A 24,101-nucleotide genomic window follows, 5' to 3' on the forward strand; every position below is an offset into this window, starting at 1 on the left:
CTGGAGATTATCAAGACGCGAGGCAAAGGATGCAAAGAAAAAAAGGAAATCAGAAAGAAAAAAGGATAATTGTGAGAGAATCGCTGTTTGTATTTTAATTAAGGACTCGCCAGGGCGCAAAAATATGTGTACTTAGACAGAAACAGGGCCAAAGCAGACAAAGTCCGTCCCGGACGAAATGTCATCACGGACTTTTCCATTCCGAGATTGAAATATCCATCTTCGTCGCGTTTATCCCTGACAGGACAGAAATGCTCTCGGAGCACTTTGTTCGCCGCAACAGTCAGAGACGTATTAAATCGAGTTAAATGCAATCAAAGCAAAGATAAACCCCCCACCCAGCCATCCGAGTAGGAGTACAAGTACAGCCCCAAGCCGAATCAACTTCTGTCCGTGCTCCACGCAATTATCGGCTGGTGGGGCAGGGCCGTGTGGCCTCGAGGACCAGACCCCAAAGAGCTAATTTATCGACAGACCATCAGGGGATAGTTCAACATTTTTTTTTAACAACTTCGTTCAAGTTTGTTAAAGCTTGGCAGCGTCATGGGCCCGGGCATCCGACGGATCAGACACAAGATGGGGGCGGTGGCGGTGGCGGCCAAAGGGATGGCCCCGGAATAAAAACAACGTTGGGAAAACGAAGCAAACGAAAGGATAATTCTGTTCAATGATTGCAATTTCAGGTTGCGCGTACTCTCGAGAAATCAGGCAAACATTTCGAGTATTTCGGTTCGATTAGTTTTTCCGGCTCTCCGCTCTCCACAGGTCCCACAGTCGCAACAGCGGATGGCGGGTGGCGGGTGGCGAGGTGTAGATGTCCGTGCAGGTGCATTTCCTGCTGTTCTTCTCCTGTTTGCCTATGTCTACTACATCTATATCTGTGTCCGAGCTGGAGCCCGAATCCGTGGCTGTGGCCATGTCCATGTGCATGTCCTTGTCTGTGTCTACGTCTATGTTTATCTTCCCTTTTCGTGCACAAATTGGAAAAGTTCCACGCGGTGCGGCTCACAAAACAAATTCAACAAAGCAAAAAGTTCATTTCCTATTTATATTAATTTTCAGCTCGATTTTCCCCATACTGCGGATGGGTGTTGGCCCTCTGCCAGTCCTCAAGCTCTGAGAAGCTTCTTTAATTTCGCTTAAATTAGTCGTCAATTTGTCAGAGCAAACACAGTTCCTGCACACTCAGGAGTGGCCGGGAAAAGCCGCTTTTAAAATCAATAATTGTATGTGTAGTAGAGGAGAGCCTGTGCCTGCCTCTCGCTCTCGCTTTTTCTCTCTGCCGTTCTCTACGTGTGCTGTTTGGGACATAATGTGCGCCATAATCATCTCAAAGGACACACAGGATTTGCATATTAAATACATTTCCACCAGCCCCCGCACTCCCGCATTCGGGTAACATTTCTTTTTCGGCTTCTGCACGTGGCTGTTGCTGCTGTTGCTGCTACTGCTGCTGGTGATGGTGCTGTGTAGATGGAGGCACCCCCAGAGACAATTTCACTTTGTTTCCTTTAAACAGACAGTTTTGTAAAAAATCAAGTACAAAGTGGTGGGCGTGCCCACATATGTATGGCTCGTGCCTCGTTTGACTCGATGTCGTCATCACAATGACAAATAAACCAACCCACACACATACACCTACAGAACATACACGTATACATATTCGGTAACTGTATTAATAACTGAGGAGTGTATTACTTGTCTCTTGTTTATACTCTATCGAACGAAGGGATTTTGTAATTTTCGGCAATTGTTTGCCACGCAATAACTACATATGTATGTATGTACATAAATTACAATATGCCGAAATATGTACACATACAAATGTATTACATATTATGTACGTATGCATAAATAGTGCTGGAAAATAACTGTACACAAAAAGTGTTCAATGAGATCTGCTCACTGCAGCGCAGCCGTGCCAAGCTCACACGATCCCTCTCGCTGACCCAAAAACCGTTTCTACCTGCGCTTCATGCGCTGCTCTTTTTTGCGTTCTCTTTTGTGCTTTTGTTTGAGCACGATCGAACATGTCTGTTCTCACGCCAATAACAACAACAACATGAGACTTATTTGGTGGTGTGCAGTGTTTGGTGTGCGAGCGGGAGAGGAACAAAGATCTTTCCAGAGCTTATCTCGCTTGAGCAAAAACAAAATCAAACGTTTATTTTTGTCCACTCTTTGCATAGAGTCAGTGGCTTTGGCTATCGTGCAAATTTAGGGTATCTTTAGCTTCGGCGACCAATTCTATCCTTTCCATCTTAGCGTTTCTTTTTCAGCTCTTCATATTAAACTCTGAATTTAGCTGAAATTCATTTACTTATTGACATAATTTGGCATTGCGTACTTCTGGGGTTGGCAGCCACAATGCTGATAAGACTGTGACACTGGGTGGGGATAGCATTGTGGTGTGAGCCCTTGTGGATGATACTTGTCGTATATCCCAGCAAAACAAGAAAAATCAAAGCTGGAAGTTGTCACACCCCTGGGACCATGCAGGGGCCACTGTCAGGGGGGGCGGCGGGATTTTTATTATCGGCTCGAGATGGCAACAGCAGTCGCCTCGACCTAAACCCGAATTGAGATGCTAAGCACTGCGCTGAGATTCCGTGTGGGCGCCCAGGAATGGAATGCCACCAAACACCACCACACCACAGAACGGGTGACACCGAGCCCGAGCTGGCATTGCCGTGGGAGAGACATTGGCAGAGAGCAGAGAGCAGAGAACGGTGGATAAATTACGAGCAGAGCGGCGACAATGGACCCCATCCGGCAGCAGCGAATGAATGACTCCGGGAAGATGAAGTTTCGCGTTTCTGAACTTACCCCTGTTACGCAGTCCTTTGCTCTCCACCGCAAAACGGGGAACAGTTGCGTGAAAAGAAATAATGAAGAATCCAACCACCACCACCTGCAACGCACAGACCATTCCAAGGAGCAGGTGAGACGAAGGGCTGCTGCTGCTGGCAAGATTGAGATAACACGCGAATTTGTCGCGCTGGCAGATTTGAAACAGCGACAGTGATAAGCCAGCGGATTGGAGCTCAGAGTTCGCCAGACTGACAAGTCGCCCCGGAAATGTCGGGAGCAGCAGCGGAATCGCAACCCACGATGATGGGCAGAGGAGGAGTCTCAAGATGACAACAGCAATGCCAATCACAACGACAACGAGGAGGAGAGCGAGAACGAACATCCCAAACAAGGCCGCTGGGACAGATTCTCGGTGGCTGCAACAAATTCCAGGCGATAAGTCATTCTAATGTCTGGTAGTAGATGTGCTAAGGAGTGTTCCCCTTTCCGTTGCCTGCCCCACAGCTGCCATTTGCCTTTGTCTGTGCTTTGCATACTAAGAGCCAACACGTTCTGGCCAAATGAGAAACGAAACGTCAACTGTGGGAGGGCTTATTGATTTAAGCGCTTTTAATTGCAGACAACAGTCGGACGGACGGACATCTACGCACTGAATGTAAGAAATTCAATTGGAAATTGAGAGCTGGAGGCTGGAGGCTGGGAGCGGTACGTGATGGTTCCCTTTAATATGCAAGACATAAATTTGAATTTTAAATTAAGTTCTTCGGCAGAGTCAGAGTCGAAGGCAGAGCCAGAGAGCTCGGGGTACGAAATTATAGGAGCTTATGTTTTGTAACGGACACGGGAAGTGTCGTCTCGTCAGCACTCTCTGTCTACTAAAGGTTGGCCGGCTAGGCTCAGGGAAAATGGGGTGGGTGTTGTGCTGCGAAAACGAACTCCGTCACCTAACAAAATCGTAGACAGATTTACGGGAACTGGGATCGGAATTACAAACCCGGACGGAACTTAAGGTCCACTACCTACTGTGAAGAGCAAGGTGGTTGTGCTCTTCCCTCTTGACCCACCCTCCATGTAGAATAACATAAGAATATGCCATTATGGTTCTACCCAAAACCTTCTGCTGCTGCGCTATGTGCCTTAGGAACCCCTCCCAAAAATCAGATTAGAAATGCATGTTAATCGTTATAATTTTACTTTGACTGGTATGTCTTCATGTTGTTTGTAACCCCATTATTTCTACCCTAACCCTTAAAACTATTTTTACTGCATGTGTATATATATGTGGGACTAATTTAAGACATAGGAATTCAAGAGAATGATCAAATATGAATAAAAATAATATAATCAAAATATAAAGTAAGAATGAATTAATTAAAGGAATTAAATGGCATAATTTTAGTGATTGTAGTTAATAATAATTCACTTTATATATGGTTAAGCATGCATGTCTCACTGTGTAGACGCTATTCTCCTGACCCGGAGTGTATGTGTATATATGTGTGTCTACTTACAGACTTTTAAACAGCTGCTGGTGTCGTTGGGCCCAATTTCACGTTTGCAATAAAACTGTTAAAGAAATGTAGAAATATGCAAAATAACAAGAAGCGTTATGAAGAGGTATTTTAATAATACCCTTCCATGGACACAATGAGACCGATGATGCACCTTTTAAAATCTATTCTTAACTAGGCATAAATTTCATTTTTTTTTTTTTTCTTCTTCTATTTCTAAGTTAACGTCTAGGAATATTTAATATTATTAAACAATTTTCTTTTCTATTTTTTTTTTTCGATCCATAATATTTCATTAAATTTTCTTTTCTAGATTTTGTGATTTATTTTTCTTCCCTTAAGTGGCTTTTAGAATGTCGGCATCGAACAATTTTAATAACCTGAGAGAAGGAGAGAATAGGTGACATACGGTCAGGTGGGTCTAGTTAAATGCGCATAGGTGTATGGTCAGCCGCAAGGGCAATGACCGCTGAGCTAATTTTTCCACACCCTACATGTGCAAGCACCAACATTTTCTTTACACAAGGCGCGGTGATATAATATTTTAGATGGTTTTATATTGTCGTTGTTGTTGAGCGGCTTAATTGCGCGTGAGATATATGTATATAAACGGCTCGGTCCCGATCGCCAAGTCCATCCGTTTCTATGCCTGCAGGCAAGGTCCGGTGGCACCAAGAAGAAGGACTGATGATCGTCATGAAGCGGACCCCCTCCTTGAGGGGTGGTCAGGCCAGGTCAGCAATTTTCTGCCACACGTGGATCATAACCTATGTATGTACAGTACATACGTGAAATTATGTAATAAGGTCACTTTTTCATTTTCTTTGCGTACCTTATCCAGGGTTTGGTTTTGTTTTTGTTCTTTGCAGCCACAACACTTTTCAAATGGTTTTATTGGGTTTATGTTCCCTTTTATGGTTTTGCAGAATTTTCACCACGTTTTTCTTTTTTATATGTTCTGTACGCACATTAATTAAGTCTTCCAACTTTGAATGCACTTTTTGTTCTGTGCAGCATGCACTTAGCCTAACTATTTACCCCTCCAAAAGCTGGGTATGAGAGAGCTAAGAAGGTTCTCGAAGGGCTAGCCGTAAGCTATGCTTGCGGAGAGAAAAGCTCACATGTGAACGGCGCTCGCACGTGCAATTTCGAAAGAGAGAGCTTTTCAAGATAAAAGCTTCTGATCTTGCATTTGGGCTCTCTATGGAATGCATGTACAGTGGGGAAGGTTCAATATTTTTGCGATAAAATAAGAAGACTGTTCGCAAAAAAAATTCTTAATACAATTTTTGTCCAGACATTCTAAATTTTGTATTTTTGGTCTGCAACCTTCACACCCCCCCGCCAGATTTTATCTTAGGGTTTTGACCCAAGATAAAACTGAAACAACAACAAGGAAGGGTGCAGACTTTTGTCTCTAGCTACCAAATATCCTTAATGTGAAATTTCCCCAGCTCTTTACAGTTCAATTGAGATTGTGAACGCAACGGTAGCGAACACAGCTGCCTACAAATCGGGCATGTCTCATTGGATGTCAACCAATCCGATAAACACGACCTGTGGTATTTGTGTTTGCAATGGGTTTCTACAATGTCGGTGTCCTGGCTGGTATCATTGCATATAGTGCAGTGTACGACTACCTCGCCGAGATTAACATTTATATTGTCAATACTTCGCCTTACCGCCATTGTAACAAATTATGATTAAGGAAAAACGATATAGTCTTTAAGACTATGAAAGATTTTTTTTTTTTTTTTTTTTTTTGATTCTAAATTCGAAAATATGGGCAATGATTGTGAGGGTCTCCTATCAGGCACCAGCACAGCAGAAGGAATGTCTTCGGTTGTTATAACCTTAAGTCCGTAAGCAGAAAGAAAGAAAACAAAATTTTGTTGTTGATCCTTTCGAGAAAAAGAGGAACAGGACCGTATTTTCCAGTCTGAACAAGTCTCAATTAATCTCGAGAGAATAAAGGTCATTCATCTTCGCTACTAGGTATAGAACCAATTTACTCAGAACTATCGTTCCTAGTATCCTGATGAAATGATATAATGAAGTCTACTGTGATCTTCTTCTATGCAATATATCCACTGGTCTGGGTCCGACAATGATCAGATTCCCAGCTGTTCCGAGCTGGATATATAACACAAAAACTGAACTACTTTAAAATTTGGATCAATATTGGGTTGCGGAAGGGATTGGGAAGGTTATTGGGGAAAACGTGAGGGAACCTATAACCATAGAATATATAGTTGGTAGGTACGGCCATTCGGGCCCCACGTTGGTAGATACGGACCATTTGGGCCCCACGTTGGGCGCCATTTATTATGTAACGGACACGGGAAGTGTCGTCTCGTCAGCACTCTCTGTCTACTAAAGGTTGGCCGGCTAGGCTCAGGGGAAAATGGGGTGGGTGTTGTGCTGCGAAAACGAACTCCGTCACCTAACAAAATCGTAGACAGATTTACGGGAACTGGGATCGGAATTACAAACCCGGACGGAACTTAAGGTCCACTACCTACTGTGAAGAGCAAGGTGGTTGTGCTCTTCCCTCTTGACCCACCCTCCATGTAGAATAACATAAGAATATGCCATTATGGTTCTACCCAAAACCTTCTGCTGCTGCGCTATGTGCCTTAGGAACCCCTCCCAAAAATCAGATTAGAAATGCATGTTAATCGTTATAATTTTACTTTGACTGGTATGACTTCATGTTGTTTGTAACCCCCATTATTTCTACCCTAACCCTTAAAACTATTTTTACTGCATGTGTATATATATGTGGGACTAATTTAAGACATAGGAATTCAAGAGAATGATCAAATATGAATAAAAATAATATAATCAAAATATAAAGTAAGAATGAATTAATTAAAGGAATTAAATGGCATAATTTTAGTGATTGTAGTTAATAATAATTCACTTTATATATGGTTAAGCATGCATGTCTCACTGTGTAGACGCTATTCTCCTGACCCGGAGTGTATGTGTATATATGTGTGTCTACTTACAGACTTTTAAACAGCTGCTGGTGTCGTTGGGCCCAATTTCACGTTTGCAATAAAACTGTTAAAGAAATGTAGAAATATGCAAAATAACAAGAAGCGTTATGAAGAGGTATTTTAATAATACCCTTCCATGGACACAATGAGACCGATGATGCACCTTTTAAAATCTATTCTTAACTAGGCATAAATTTCATTTTTTTTTCTTCTTCTATTTCTAAGTTAACGTCTAGGAATATTTAATATTATTAAACAATTTTTTTTCTTTTCTATTTTTTTTTTTTCGATCCATAATTTTTCATTAAATTTTCTTTTCTAGATTTTGTGATTTATTTTTTCTTCCCTTAAGTGGCTTTTAGAATGTCGGCATCGAACAATTTTAATAACCTGAGAGAAGGAGAGAATAGGTGACATACGGTCAGGTGGGTCTAGTTAAATGCGCATAGGTGTATGGTCAGCCGCAAGGGCAATGACCGCTGAGCTAATTTTTCCACACCCTACATGTGCAAGCACCAACATTTTCTTTACACAAGGCGCGGTGATATAATATTTTAGATGGTTTTATATTGTCGTTGTTGTTGAGCGGCTTAATTGCGCGTGAGATATATGTATATAAACGGCTCGGTCCCGATCGCCAAGTCCATCCGTTTCTATGCCTGCAGGCAAGGTCCGGTGGCACCAAGAAGAAGGACTGATGATCGTCATGAAGCGGACCCCCTCCTTGAGGGGTGGTCAGGCCAGGTCAGCAATTTTCTGCCACACGTGGATCATAACCTATGTATGTACAGTACATACGTGAAATTATGTAATAAGGTCACTTTTTCATTTTCTTTGCGTACCTTATCCAGGGTTTGGTTTTGTTTTTGTTCTTTGCAGCCACAACACTTTTCAAATGGTTTTTATTGGGTTTATGTTCCCTTTTATGGTTTTGCAGAATTTTCACCACGTTTTTCTTTTTATATGTTCTGTACGCACATTAATTAAGTCTTCCAACTTTGAATGCACTTTTTGTTCTGTGCAGCATGCACTTAGCCTAACTATTTTACCCCTCCAAAAGCTGGGTATGAGAGAGCTAAGAAGGTTCTCGAAGGGCTAGCCGTAAGCTATGCTTGCGGAGAGAAAAGCTCACATGTGAACGGCGCTCGCACGTGCAATTTCGAAAGAGAGAGCTTTTCAAGATAAAAGCTTCTGATCTTGCATTTGGGCTCTCTATGGAATGCATGTACAGTGGGGAAGGTTCAATATTTTTGCGATAAAATAAGAAGACTGTTCGCAAAAAAAATTCTTAATACAATTTTTGTCCAGACATTCTAAATTTTGTATTTTTGGTCTGCAACCTTCACAGTTTTCAATTAAGCAGTTTTTGCACATCAGGTGCGTTTAATGCCACTCAGACGGTCAAACAACACTCAAACAGAGAGAGAGAGAGAGAGAGCAGGAGAGGGCTGAAAAGCCGACAGAAGAGAAAAGAAAAACATAATGACAGGGACAACTAAGCGGGGCCATCGTTAAGCTTTTTAATGTACAAATTTTGTCGCCAGACGACGCCGTCAGCTGTTGTCAGCAAAGAGACAAGTCGAGACACTCACTACCCCGAAAAAGAGAACAAAGATAGAGAGAGAGAGAGAGAGAGAGAGAGAGAGAGAGAGAGAGAAATATATTAAAAGCGACAAACCCGACAAGTGCCGAAAATGAAATGAGAAATCGAGTCTCGGCCTCGCCCACGCGGCCTCGAAGACGAGACACTCGGAGCAGCAGGTGGTGGCCATTGATGCTTGGCAATCCTCAGCAAAAAGGAATATGTATTTCCCATAAATGTTGGCAACTCGTTGGAGCTGTGGGCTGTGGGCTGGGGCTGGGACTGGGGCTCGAGTTGAAGCTGTCACCCAGCATCATCAAGTGCAAACAATGAGCGCTTCAAGTGGCTGTAGAGGACAGGACGGAGGAGACGGAGGGGCTGGAGAGGACGGGGCTTGTTTAATGAAAGGACAGAGTAGCAAGCGAAAGCAAAACATATGAGCAAAGGACTGTTTAATGAATAGCCCCGGGTTAATATTTGCCTTGCTTTTCTTTCTAGCTGCTGCTCCTGCTCCTGCTGCTGCTGCTGCTGCTCGCTCTCTCCCTGTTTGTTTCTGGGCAGAAGGGACAATATTGAAGTTTCTCGTTAGGAGCAGCAGCAGCAGCAAAAAAAACGAGAGAAAAGGAACCCAAACAAGTAGGAATGTGTGCTGGCTGCAGCTCTGCAGCTGGCCTACCAGTCACCCGAAGGTTGACAAACAAAGCGGCTTTTGTTTTCAACAGCCACGAGCCAACAGAGCCAAGAGCCAAGAGGGTGGGCCTGGCTGGATGTGTGGGTGTGCCAAAACGGTTCTCGGGCCAGGACAGCGATGCCTCAGGTGTAAGCTTCAAAAGGAGCACTCGGAAAAGGACCAAGAATGACTGGACTGAGATGGCAAGTGGATGGGTGGATGGGTGGATCGGTGGCAGGGTAATGAGGAAAGCGGTTCAGGGTGGGATGACAGCCTAATACGATTTATGTCCATAACGATAGACACATAATACATAAATCACTTATCTGCAGAGATCTACGAGCTGTGGCCCCAGGGGCAGTCATTTGGCTCAGCCGATGCCTTATCAAATAAATAGTGCCATGCCGGGGAGTTAATTTCAACTTCGTCTGATAGCAGCAGCAGCAGGAGAAACCGAAGGAGGAATGTCACTGAGCTGAAGTGAAAAGAAAAACAAATATCTGCCGAGAAATAGCAAGTTAATAGCAAAAGGCTGTCAAACACACAACCCAGAAGCACACTCATTGGCAGCATCATTCCTCTCTGCATACGGATGGACTGTAAATGCACAGACAGAAAGACAGGCAGATGAAGGGAGCAACGGATAGACGGATAGTGAGATATCCAGGACATAAGGAAGACTCACACACACTTGTTTTTTTTGCCTTGGCTCATCTCGATGGCAGCTTGTTGATTTGCATCTGTTTCTGTTGCGCTCCTTTCCCCTCTGAATCCCTGCTGCTGCATGTTCATTTCCATACGGACAGCAGACAGCAGACAGCACGGAGGAGCCGCAGTGTGGGTCTCTTCCACCCATCCGTCAAATGGAAATTGAATGGATTTTGATTTCATATTTTTGCTCTTGGCATATTTTAAAACTTGATTTACTTGCCACATGCTAGGGCGACGGCGGACAGCAAGAAAATCGAAAACAAAATGCAAATCCCCCCATGCCTGTGTGCACATGTCTTAAAGGGAATATTGTTTGTGGTCTTTAAGGGTTTTATTTAATTTGTTAGCTGGAAAAGCTTTCATTTTATTTGTTTTCCTTGGTCAATTGTGAACTGGAACAGACTGCCACTCCATCCTGTCATTGCAGAGGCTTCTTGGCCCCAAGGGACGCGGTGGCACACGCAATTGCTCGTCCCACCCGCCCGAGTCCTTCCCCCTTGTCTTATGCTTATCCATAATCGGTGGACTGTTTTGCATAATCGTCGACTGTGACATGGCCTTTTAATGTACGACACACGCAGCGGCATTCCAGCCGAGTGCCACACCCTCTGGCAGCGGGACTGGCGGCAGCGGAGCCTTGTACAGTTTTATTAATCGACGCGTGTCACTTATTAGCCGCAGGATTTTTCATATGCAGCACACGCACACACACACACACATGTGGCACCGGGGTGGGGGTGCCTCAACCCTTTGACGGCCAAACAAGAGCTGAGCATTTTGAGCTTTGATAAATGACGAACACACACAGAAGCACACAGAAGCACACAAATGGGTCGCAGTTGGGAAACTTGCCACAGCGAATAAATGGGGAAAACTAACAATCGCAGAGAGAAATCAGCCACAGCCACAGAAGCCGAGCTACAGCTACAGCAGCAATTAATTATAATTTCTCCTTTCTCTAAATTAGATGTGCATGTTTGTTGCTCATATTTTATCAGATAAGCCACCAAAAGAGCTCCCAAACCACTTTAAGTACAGGTACAGTGGGGCAGCCAGCTGGCTGTGTACATTTCACTCTTCAGGGCCATCAAAAGTTCATTCAAAAACTAAATTAACAAATAGAAAATAAAGACAAGGAACTGGCAAATAAATTCGATTGAAATTTATTTACACATAAAAAATAAATATATAAAAATTGGAATAACTTTATTCATATTTGAGCACATTTCCTTGGAGAATATTTCATTTGGCAGCCTTAACACCAATATTGCAAATATCCTCGTGCAATTTTTATTAATTACTTAGACATTTTTACAAAAGTCAACATTCTCTGATGCATTGTGTGGTTTTATTTATTTGCAGGTAAGTCCCGACCGGACAGCACAGGACAGGACATTCGTTGGTTCATTAAAAACAATGCGTAAACAAATGGGTAAAACACACACACACACACACACACACAGAGGCAGAAAAAAGAGCAAAATTGCACACTGAAACCGAATGTTATTTATTATAAATGGGGGCGTTTATTGCTGAAGTTTTGTGGGAGGAACAAGCAGAAGGCAGAAGGAATGAAAACAGGGAAAATAAAATCATTTAAACAGACATCAGAGCAGGGGCAGGGCAGGGCAAACGAAACGCCTCAAACAACTGAAACAAAACCTGCAAATTAAAAATGTAATAAATTCCAGCAGATACGTCTATAAAATATATATACGCAGCTATACATAATTTCGTGTCTGTGTTTGACAGGCAGTCCATAAAAAATGCAACGCCCCCACAGCCACAGCAGCAGCAGCCGACAAGCAGACACTTTTATGGGTGGGGATTGCTGGAAAATGTTTTCCAAACTAATTCCTGGCAAATACATAAGAAATATCTCGGCCAACTAATCACGAATGCAGCCACAGCCACAGCCAGAGGGGACGCCCATCCACAGAGATTGGCAGCTCTGATTCAATTATAATTGCCGGGCTCTCTCGCTGCTCATCCTCATCCACATTATCCCCTGACGCAATGTTAAAGTCTTAAAAATTCATTAAAGCCGCAGCCGGATGTTGCCTCTCTTCAGCTAAAGCGAAAATCAATAAAATTTATTACATGTCACTTTGCAGAAGGCAGCCAGGCAGGCGGGATTCTGGCTTACAATCCATCCCCAAGCCCCACACCCGCACTCGTATCAGCTAAGGATGCAGCAGAAGAGTTTGTCTATCTGCGGTTGGTGTGTGCCTCTGCCTCTGCCTGTGCCTGTGCACACATTTGGCACAGTTTTCAATTTCATTTTCTATGCTGAATTAAAAGCAAACTACACTCGAATGCCTCCGCACACACACACGGTTGGGAGGTAAGGAGCTTTGGTGTCGAGTCGCCTTCCTGCTGGGGCAGCTCTCTATTCAACTATGCCACATTCTGAGGCAGAGACTGAGGCTGAGGCTGCTGCCGGATTATACCCGTACCCTGCCATTTCTTTTTATTTTTCCGCTTCGCTTTCAGCTCGCCCCATTTGCTGCAACGACTTGCTGACTAACTGTGGCAGCAACGACAATATGCCCCTCATCCCATCCCACTTCCAGTCTCAAGCTCAAGCTCAGGTCTCAGGTCTCAGGCCTCAGTGCTGGCTGGCTGCCACGCCTCTCGTGTGCACAGCTTGTTTCCGTTTCCGGCGCAGACAACATTTGTTGGGCCGCCGATAACTTTCCTTTCGCAGTTGCTCGACCCAGTTGCAACGAAATTCCCATTGATTTTGGCCAGAGCATTATCGAGGGCAGGGCAGCAGCAGCCCTGCCAATGGTTTCCTCTCTCCATGTGGCTTACAAATTAAAATAATTAGAAAGAGATTGTCGAGCGACCCTTCTCCCACTGTCACTTTGGGAGCTTAAAGGCTGAGCCGAGTCCCAGCCATACATTGACACATATCAAAATCCAATATCCTTCCCCCGGCGGGACCCAGAGACCATACATAATTGATTTGCAAATATGCTAAGGAAGAGCAAAAAACACTCTCTGGCCCCCAGTCTGCTGGATCAGAGTGGGGCCAACGACAAAAAGACAATATATTCATGCATAAATAAGCAGAGAATTTGATTTTCTAGGTCCAGGCAGAGCCAGAGCCAGAGCCAGCCCAGTGCTAAGTCCGGACTGTACTGTGTGCTCCGTGCTCAGTGTTCTGTGTTCTGTGTGTGGCCAGCAAGCTGGACATGGCCATTAAATTTGGCTTAAATATGAAATAACTTTGTGTGCCACAGACGACGCTCCACCTCCTGGCCATCGGCTAGCAGTCTGCCAAGTGTTTATCTTTAAAATTGAAGCAGACCTAAGAGCTCTGCTGGGGCAGGACAGATTGTGCCCGGAAATTCTTCTGCTTGATTTATGCCCAGAAAATGAAACCACAAGCAACAATGTGAGCCGAACCACTCCACTTTCAGGCACTCCCGGCCACTGTCCACCCGCTCTTGGCCTTGCATGGAGCACTGAAAAATTGTTGTCCAATTTGTCTGACTGCGTGTGGATGCACTTCCACATGGCATGCCTTTGATGCTTCCCTGTCCCGTGCTGTCCAGCCTCAGTTTTGCTGGCATTTAAGCAACCTAAATGATGACTGGCCCTGGCAACAAATTGAAATTTACGGTCCTCTCCACTCTTTCTTGACATTGCTAAATGCTGCAGCTTCTGTTGGTACCCCCAAATCCTTGTGAGTGTCACCTACCCAGCTCGGCTCTAGCTCTGTCTCTGGCAGATAGTCCGACTGATCGGGGAAACCAAACTCATTAACATTTTGCTAGCAAACCAACCACAAATGATCCGCTTTAATTTATTTTCAAACTGTTCGCTTTACTCATTCTGCAGCCCTAAATAAAAAAGAGACACAACCACTCCAGCAGGGGGACAGGCAATCAGGGACAGACAGAGAAAACATGGCTAAATAAATGGCCAGAAGTAAGAGCAATGCAAAGTAGCAGGCAAACATTAGTTAGCTGAAAATTGGCCAGAGCCACACTGTGTCCTGTCCCTGGCCCCAGCCCCGACCACAGTTCCCCGTTTTGTGATTAAATGCACGTAATTATCCAGACGCCTGTAAGCGGGCTAATAGTGCAAAATGCGGCCAGAAAGGAAGAGGGAACAAACCCCAACGAGCCGTAACGAGTTTTCCTCTTTAAAGCTTTGCCCCAGAACTTAAATCCGATTGGAGGGAAAACTTCTCCACATCGTGTGTTCATTGGGTATTTATTTATTCGATGGCTGGGCGCAAGTTATCAAAAGATATATGGGAGCCAAATGCTAATTTGGAGTGAAGGAGAGGACTGGCAGAGGCAGGACCAGCGCCAGCGCCTTGTTTGCTTTTCGTATTAACAATATTGAAGCGACGACACTCGGCTGACCCTCATAATAAAATAATAGGATTTGCGGGGCGGCAGTCAAACATTTGCATTTTGGCCTCAAAGAACAAACACACACACAAACACCCACACACACACAGGCAGCGGCCAAAACGTTAACACAAATATGAGAAGAATGCCCAAAGACAAAGGTCGCTCGTTGTGGCACGAACTCTGTTGCCAATATGGCCGCTGCCTGCTGCTCGTTGTGGCGTGAATATCAGGATATACTCTTAGGATTTTGGCCACCAAAAAGTTGCTGCAGTTCAGGGCATTTTCCGCTAATAGTTGAGTGCATTTTCCAACAACTTTCTCGAGCGAATCCAGCGGTGAGCTAAACTTTCCCCCGCTAATAACATTCGAATATCGTATGACAAGTTCCACCTAAAAGGCACAGCTGCAGCCACAGTGTAGCTCCATAATTGAGCATTAAATTTGTCAGTCGGTTAAACAGAAACGGAGCGAAGGCGTAAGACCAGCAATGGCCATCGCGGAAGCTACTTCAGTCAATTTTTTATTGCAAAGAACAAATCTGATACATGAAATTGAAGTAGATAGCAACGAGCCACAGGAAATAAAACAAAACGATCGCAGTAGCGAAATCAAATTGAAATTTTTGCTCCAGACAACGGGCAAAAGGCAGCCAGGCAGGAAGCAGAGTCGACAGCAAAGGAATTGATAGAAGAAAATCAAGCCAAAAGCCAAATCGAGCGAACCGCTCGTCTGCTGCCATAAAACGTTGGCCAACAGGCAACATCTAACAGCCAACGGCCATGAGCCGGGAGCCGGGAGCCAAAAGCCTGGACAGGAACTGGACATGCGGCGCGGAAATGTCTTGTACAAAAAGTACAAATGCTCCGCGACAGCCGAAAAAAAGAGAGAGAGAGAGACGGAAAAAAGACAAGACGAAAGAAATGTGAAAAGTTCAAAGACGACGACAAAGATGGGTGGGCGGGGGCGGAGGGGAAGTGGCAAGAGAAAGAAGCGAAAAAAAATGAAAATTGAATGGCCACGCTCGGTTGGGTTTTTCATCCAGCATCGTTGTCCGCTCTTGGCTGGGTACCACCAGGAAGATGGCCATTATACTTTATGCAAATCTTGTGGCAGCTTTAACAAACCAGGGTCGGGGGTGTGGGGCTACACCCGCACAGGAACGGGAACGGGAACGGGAACAGGACGTACAGCAGACGGCAGGAAGGCAGGACGGCTGCTCGCTCGATGGTTGGCCAAAAGCCGCAGCGGCAGCACCAGCAGCAACAACGCTCAACGCATTTTAATTTAATTAATTTAAATTCTTAATGTGATATCTTACGCCAGCCACATGGCCTCCTCTAACTATGTGGCCCGATGGGAGCTCTGCTTTGGCCAGGACTGGTCTCTGGGTGTGCACTGGCACCACCAGCACCACTATGTCTTATATTTAATACGATTCTTTTCCTTTTTTCGCTGGCACTGCAATTGCTTAATGTTTCGTAAACAATTTTGAGGCGTTGCAAATTAATGGCTGGCAGCGTCTTAAGTGTCGAATGTCGCGTTGCATGAAGTTTTTCCAAGCAATTGACATTGGAATGGGGCACGGGGCACGGGGCACTCGGGTAAATGGTCTTCAAATTCAAATTAGCACTCTGCAGCGACCGAGTGGCATAAACCACATAACTCATGAGTGGCACTGCAGAAACTGGAGGCAGAAATGGCAATTCTTTGCTGTAAGTTATTGGAGGGAACTCCTGTCAATAACCGCAAAAGCATTGCCGCTGCCTATTGAGGGTCCATTTGATTTACGGCCCGACAAAGGGATCTAACCCTGAGCCACTAGTTTCGCTCTCCGATATCCCATTTCTGGGGTTGGCTTATTAGGCGCACAAATGTTTGCGTGTGTGCGTGCTGCCCGGGCAATTGGCGGAATTTTGCGGGAATTTACCAAAACATAAACTCACTCCCAGGCAGGGGATCAACTCGAATCGACTCGAGTCTAGTCGGCGGCGGCCACACGTTTGCCGTTTTAATATTTTTATTACGGCTCTTTTATCTGGTTTATGTGCTTACCCCGCGCTCCCCTGTCTCCCCTTCGAGGCAAGGCTGCGAAAGGGTTTTCCACGCTGTTTTCCTGCTTCAGTTTTGCCGCCTCAGCGAACTTTCTTCGATGGCCTGGGGGTCGGGCCAGTATTGTTTTTATTATTTAATTTAAAGGGTTTTTTCTCTTCGTTTTCGCTGTGCCAGTGTGCCTGAAATATAAATTGGCAAATAAATAAGGGAACAAAATTCGTAATATGTTTATGGTCTGGCACATAGGATCCTGCGAGGATGTGTGCTGCCATGACAAGGCAATAAAACCATTTACGAGTCGCACCCCGGAATCAAATATGCGCCAAGAGTCGTGTGCCATAGAAAGGGGTGAGGGGGCTGCTTCTGAGGGCAAGTCAGCAGTTCACACGCTTATTACGCATACGCCGAGTGCAGCGTCAACAAGCAGCGTAGATCAAACGTGGCTCTCGGCTCGAACTGGAAATGCAAATTGAGAAACTGTCAGCGCCAGCATCCAGCAGACAGCCGACAGTCAGGAGCCGCACAGGAAAAACGATGCACAGCCAGGGTTCTGGGTGCCAAAGTGCAGCGCCTGCTAAGTGCAAACGTAAACGAAAATAGCTCGAAAAAATAGCATTTCGCTTTGCGGATTTATTTGGCATTTCAACATTTAATGCGCTGGGCGGTGGCAACAGAATAGAGTGGGGCGAGCCAGAGGATGCTCCCCCAAATAATGTTATGCAAATGATATGTGCATAAAAGTCAAGCCGGATTCTGACAGCAGCAGCAGGGGCAGCAGCAGGATGGGAGGATTGTGCAGGTGGGGTGGGGCAGGGTAGGGCAGGTTAGGGCGTGTGTGGCAGCTTTCACATGTGAAACCAGTTAGAAAGATGAATAGATTGACTATCGACAAGAGCGAGGGATTGACGGGTTCACGCCCAGCGCGAGATGCAGGAGCAGCACTCGGTAGGAGGTTCTGCCGAAGGACCAGCATGAGGTGGAGTGCACAGCGGGAGCTGCTGGCAGCATTTGCATATTTCGGGTGTCAAATGGCTCCTTCTAGGTGGGAAGGTAGGTAGCTTGGAATGGCATTCGCTGCTTGAATGACATTTCACTCGCACGGCCACGGTTTTTTGTCATTTTTGTACTTTTCGCTTTTTTTCTCGCTGTCGAAATTGCTTGGGAATTGCCATGCCGATGCAGCACAAAGCGGCACGTCCTCTGTCCCGCTGTCGCTGACATGCAGCTCCACCAGTTCCACCTCCTTGCAGGCTCTCCCTGTGGCGGGGTGGATTTTGATAAATGCACTTACGACACTGGAAGTCAACCGGGTTACCGTAGCCTCCATAGAGTCCTGCCTCTAATGTACGTCATCGGGTGCGCTCCGCTCTGCTTCGCACGGCTAAAATTGCAGGCAATAAAAAGTGAATTGGCCACAGAAAACTGCGCTTTAAGCCATACATGGAGGTGTTGGTGGGGTGGCCCTCGGCTAAAAGTCGGCACCGTAAATAATTTGCATGCATTAAATATGCAACAAAGCAAAAGAGCACAAAATGCAATATGCTGAGAGTATGCCAGCGGATGCCATGGATCCAGGTGTGGCAATGAGGCCCGCGGCTGTTACTCCTCCTCCTCCTCCTCCACTCTCCCAGCTCCCTCCATATGCATGGAAATCTCGGCTAACAAGCAAACAGTTTGGCCAAAGAAGCCGCCGAAACACGAAACAGCAACAGCAACAGCAGAAAATGTAATGAACATTCCCGCAGCAAACTAAATTTTCGTTTTTTCTTCTCTTTTCTTTCGTTTCCTCTCCGCTTTTCCTTGGTTTTTCTTCGCTTTAGTCGCTTCTATGCATATTTTAAAATGCATTGAAATGCAGATCTCGTACGTGTGTGAGTCAAGGTAGCGAGAGCGGAGGGGAGGGTGCACAGTAAACGCTAAACAAATGCCAAAACAAGCCAAGAAAATGCGACATCAGATACCCTTGCAGATCAATTGTTGTCAGCAAAGTGCGAGCAAAGCTCTGCTAAGAGCCAAGCGACTCGCTTCAAAGATGCTGCTACACTTGCGACACGTGGCAAAAGTTTTAATGAAACAAAGTGTGGCGGTGGCTGCAACCGGAGGATAGCCGCTGTGGCAGTGGCTCTGGCTCTGGCTCTGGCATGTAAACTGAACCGCAGAGCAGCCCAAAAAGAGAGCAAAGTTAGACGCTGCTGCAACCACGCAACGGAAATGAGAAAAGCGAGTGCTGTGTGGCAGAGTGTGGCAGTGTGTCCGCTGAAAATAATGCAACAAATTCAGTGGCACGGTGGCACTGTGGAGCTTGCATGCATATTTCAGTCGATTGCATTGAAACCGCATCGTGTCGCCATGTTGCAGGCGCTCAAATGCCATTCGAATCGCTCGAAAAGTGCAACCGAAACTAAAACTATTTGCCACAGACCAAGGCGTGGGGCCTATGCCACTGCACGGGTGCCATCTGATTCTGGCAAAACAATTTCGAATGCCTCAAATCTAGTGCGTCAACAGCAACCGCATGGGAGGCAGGCAGACAGCAGGCAGCTCGAAATCGAATCCGAGGCAGCCGTGTGGCAAAGTGCTTCGTGTGTTCTCCCACAGAACTGAGGCCGCTTTTCGCACAAGTATGCCAATGCGTTTCATTTACAAAAGCAAGCGAGAATGCCACATAGCCAGTGCTCCAGTGCTGCTCCTCGCATTCATATGCAGAGGCGACACAGCCATTACCTTGTCAGGGGGTAAGCAGCAGCTGTGACAGCAGCAGCAAGTGGCGGAGATACTTCACAGCCAGTATTTATGCAACAATGTTGACTGTCCCAGCTAGAACCATGCCTCACCGCCTCATGGAGTGGAGTGGCAGGGCGTCGTGTCGCGTCGCGTCGAGTGTGTGTGTTTGTGCAGCAGATAAATTATTGAAGCAACCAACTGCGCTTTTTCGCATCACTTTTCATGCCTGCACGGGTGTGGGTGGGTGCGAGGCAGCAGCGGCAGCTCCAACTGCAAATCAATCAGCATTCAAATGGGGCAAAGCCTCCAGAAACTTGTCGCACTTTGTTAGCCGCCGATTGGAACAGTTGTCACAGGGTATCCAATGGTTCGACTCTCAATGATTCGTTGGATTCTTGTTCAAATTGAGTTTATTGTGTGGTGGCCGTGGGTGGGAGGCAGCCCGTTGCGGTAAGCAGGCGATGCACTCACTCACTGGCAGTTACTCACACAACCGCAGAGAGCTGTATGCCATATGCATTTTTGATGTAAGTGCTCTGCACATGTGTGTGTGTGTGTGTGCGAGCGGCTCATGTGACACAGTTTCGCGAGGACACAAAACCCATTCGCGCTCGTTTTTCATCGCGGACAGAGAGAAAGTGTTCGGTGAGCGCGGAAGTGGCGAAAGTTTTGTGTGTTGCGAAACGCACGCCACATGACTAGAGCTACGTGAGCAGCGTCTCTCTCTCTCTCTCTCTCTGTGTGTGTGTGTGGCGTGAATTTAAGAACACTTCGAGTTGAGCTCCAGCTCTCCCTCTCCCGCTCTCTCTCTCGCCTTTAAGTATGCAACATTTTTGCGAGTTGGTCGAGAGACAACGAATAAAGTTCGTCGTGCCATCGAAGCTCTCCCCCTCGCACGCTCTTTCGCAGTTTTAATGCAATTTTGTGCATACTTTGAAACCAGTTTAAAATTGTTTAATGCGCCCACAACTCGCTCACCCCAAAGCCCGCAACCTCCAACCCCCGACCTCCCATCAGAGCCACAAAGGCTTACGCACACACACGAAAACCTCGCACTCCGGCTGAGGCCAGGACAGGCCAGGCCAGGCCAGGCCAGGACGAAGTGGTTTGCATGTTTAATGCATTTCATGCATGCAATTTAAGGCCAACTGCATTTTTGGCCATTTGAGAAATATGTGCAAGAGCCTCGACATGTGCCACTTGGGCCCGAAATGTTTTGTGGCCCGAATGACCAGCGTCTGCAGCCTGCAGAGGGGAAGAGGTGGGTCTGCCTGCCTGCACCACACACAGTTTTGCATACAATTCATGTGCAAAACTCTAATTTCGGAAGGCGCAAGAACACCGAGAAGAAAAAAACCCAACCCCAAAAACGGGGCCACCAGAGTTGTCCTCTGGCCGGAGTGGTGCCTATCGCGTCCGAGTGGCAAAAACACAGAAATATTTATGCATGGTGAGATATTAACGCTGGAAGCAGACTCCTAGATTCGGAGACTCGCATTTCGACAGCCAGTCGACTGCTGCACGGGGCATAAAAGAGATTTAAAGTGGCCTCTCCGGGCACCCCATTGCGTCCAGCTGCTGAAGCTGAAGCTGGCATTGGGATTGGCATTGGGACTGACCCTAGCTCTGAAACTGTGGGGGGGATGGATTGCTGCTGCTGCTGCTGCTGCTGCGTCTTAAAGTTCATTTAGCTGCGAAATTTGCACAATTTTACACAAGCGTGCACTCGGCTCCAGAGAGACAATTTAAAATCTGACGGAGAGGGAGAGCCACGAAGGGCCAGGACAGGGCAGGTCCCAGCATTAAAGTCTGACCAATTTGGCGTCGCTTCCTTTGTGCTCTGCCCTCGCACCATAAAATGATGATCTGCGAAAATGTCCTTTTATGTCCGTTGGACGCTAAGGACCTGTAAAAGTGTCTCTTAAGAATGTAACTGCAAAGAGCGAGGGGGGGACAGGGCAGGGCCTTGGCTTGACTAAAAGCAAAGACAACCCACCTGGCAGCCACCATGGTGTGGCGTGGCGTAGGGACACGTACTGGCAGCCAGGATGGCCAGGATCTGCGTCTGGGTACCATAAAAGATAAAATGGAAGGCACAAACGGGAAAGTGCAGCCAGCAGTGGACGCGTCGTCGCAAGGCGACTTTTGGCCTGTTTGCTGATGCTGCCATTTTGCTCAGCTTCTGGCCAGCTCCTTGGGGCGTCCTTGCGGGGCAGTCGCTCTCTCTCTCTCTGTCTCTCTTTGTTGCAGCTTGCAGCCTGTTGTTGTAATCAAATTTGTTACGCTGCGTTGGTGTCCCTGTCCCCGTGCAAGACTCGGACTTTTGCTCTTGAACTACATGTAGACTCCAGCGCTTTTGGGGCATGCCCCTGCCAGGCGGCAGGAGGCAGCAGGCGACAGGCATTTGCTACGCTTCGCTGCGCTCATTTGTCGCCAAAAGCCAACAATGGCCAGCAGGACTTGCTGGCTGCTGGCTGCTGGCTGCGTGCCTGGGTCAGACAGTTTCTTTTTTGCCAAAGGCCATAGATATTTTTGTGCCTTTAAGCTGCTCCAACGAGTGTGGCTGGGGCTGTGGGTGTGGAACTCTGACAGCAATTTTCACGTTCAGCATGTTTGGCGCAGCCCCAAACGATGCCCCAAGGACACCGAGTGCGTTAGCCTTGCCCCCACACGCACAGTGTGCCGAGTACTGACTTTAGTCCACAGCCCAGTTGACACTTTCCCCCACAGCCTTCCAGCCCCACATGAACACTCCCTCCCCTCACCACACCTTATCCCTGTGCGCTTTTATTGGCATCCTGGGAGCCATGGGCGCCACCGTATAGGCGTGAAGGGCAACACATTTTTATGCTAATTGAAAGCCATTCATATGGAAACGAATTGCCATCGATATCGGGCGTCTTGGGAGGTTTGAGGAGTGCGGCGTGGCCTCGAGTGTGGAGTGTGACCCATTATTGTAGCAGCAACAACAAAAATCTATAACCATAACTCAAGCTCCTCTCTTTCACTCTCATTTGCAGGCAGCAACAGCCGCTCGATGAGCAACGTGCAACAGTCGGCGGCCGCACCATCATCGTTGACCGCATCGTTGCCGCGCTTCCTGTCCCGAGGCCACACCTATCGCGCCGTGGTCGGCGACACGCTCGTCCTGCCCTGCCAGGTGGAGAATTTGGGTGAGTTCTGATGTCCGCTGTGCGCTGTCTGATGGTTTAGTATAATTAATCCGCTGGCATTAGTATTGGCGATGCCGAAAATTCGATCATCAAAATCAACAGAGGAGCTGGCAAAAAAAAATATAATAATATCAGCGGCGCGTGAGGCAGCACAGAATTATGCAAAATAAATGCAAATATGTTTAGGCGGAATGTCAATTCACATAAATTTAATTTACAACAAAAGCAGCAACAATACGTGGGCAGAGGGGTGGAGGGGTGCAAAACCAAACAGCTGTCAGCAGCTTGTCGTTTGGGTTTTTGTGCCACGCATCGACACATTTTTCCCCGAACGCATTTCAGCGCACAGTCTCGTGCTGGCAGCAAATAAATTTGGCTGATTAACGTGCTGCAGATGGCCCAAATGCTGTTTAGTTTAGCATCAATTTCCCAATATTTGATATACACAGAGGAAATCCTGCCAGCGACCAGCCATGCGAAAAGGCCAACAGCCATTTGGGTCTTTAAATATTGAGCATAAATGACATCCGATTGGCCATGGATGCATGGATGCATGAAATAAAATATGCATCAATTTTTGGGATATTTGTTTCTTCGATTGGCCATGGATTGAAATGCAATTTCATTGCAAAATCTTAATTAACGAAGAGGCAAGAGACAAGCGGCCAGTTGAGTGGATAGCCTTGCCACACACGGCTGCATGGATGGATGGATGGATGGATGGATGGAAAAAGTGTCTATCCGTTGGGTGCGCTTTGTTTGTGGGCAAACAGCTCGCTTGTCTGTCAGCCATGACGTGTTCCGGTTAAGCGTGGATAAAATCGAACTTTAATCAATTAAAGTCCACAATATTTGCTGCGACTAAACATTTCAACTAATATTGCCAGTGGAGTGGGGCGGGTGGCGAGCTTCCGTGGTCATTATCGTTCGATCCGCTTTAATTTTGACCCAAATAAAAAAGTTTGTGGCAGCCACGGGGTGGGGGGGCCTGTGGGGGCGTTGCATGCTTCAATTGCAACTGCTGTTGACATGCCAATAAATAAAATGCAATTAACCGTTCGCGGCAAATGAAAATAAATTGCACATTGATGGCAGTGCGACGACAGTGGACGCGCCAGGCACTCCAGCACTGGCAGATTGACATCAGTCAAAGGTTCAACCAGAACGCCAGCACAACAGGAAGATAGAGCAAAGCCAGGCACCGCGAAAAATGAACGCAGACTTTGCTGCTTTGCTGGAGAAAATGTTTCCTTTTTTCCTCCAGTGTAGACGGCAAAGCAAATGCCGTGAACATTTCCGTTTTGTGTGTCAGCTGGGGATCTCTTTTTTGTTGTGTGTTGTTGCATCAAAAGTATTTTCAATTAATTGGATACACTCGCACAGAGCGACGGACATTAAACTGCAAATGATTTCCCATTAACGCCTGATGTTTCGACTTGTTGTTCGACACTCTGATTTTGCAATCTCTGCCTTAATCTGCCGCGCCAGTGACATC

General features: G+C 46.4%; 1 protein-coding gene across 5 annotated transcripts in view; it reads left to right on the forward strand.

The window, feature by feature from the left end:
• Window positions 1-24,101, forward strand: part of LOC117895968 (neuronal growth regulator 1) — a 73,759-nt gene that overhangs the window by 15,866 nt on the left and 33,792 nt on the right. For all 5 annotated transcript variants that reach the window (XR_004648996.1, XM_034803927.1, XM_034803923.1 and 2 more), the window contains exon 2: window positions 22,454-22,606. Coding sequence is in view for 4 of the 5 variants with exons in the window: in XM_034803927.1 (XP_034659818.1) it covers window positions 22,454-22,606 (153 nt within the window). In the remaining variant the exon portion in view is untranslated. The remainder of the gene's footprint in view (window positions 1-22,453; window positions 22,607-24,101) is intronic.

The sequence above is a fragment of the Drosophila subobscura genome, chromosome O (assembly GCF_008121235.1).
Source record: "Drosophila subobscura isolate 14011-0131.10 chromosome O, UCBerk_Dsub_1.0, whole genome shotgun sequence".
In the NCBI taxonomy this organism is placed as follows: Eukaryota; Metazoa; Arthropoda; class Insecta; order Diptera; family Drosophilidae; genus Drosophila; species Drosophila subobscura.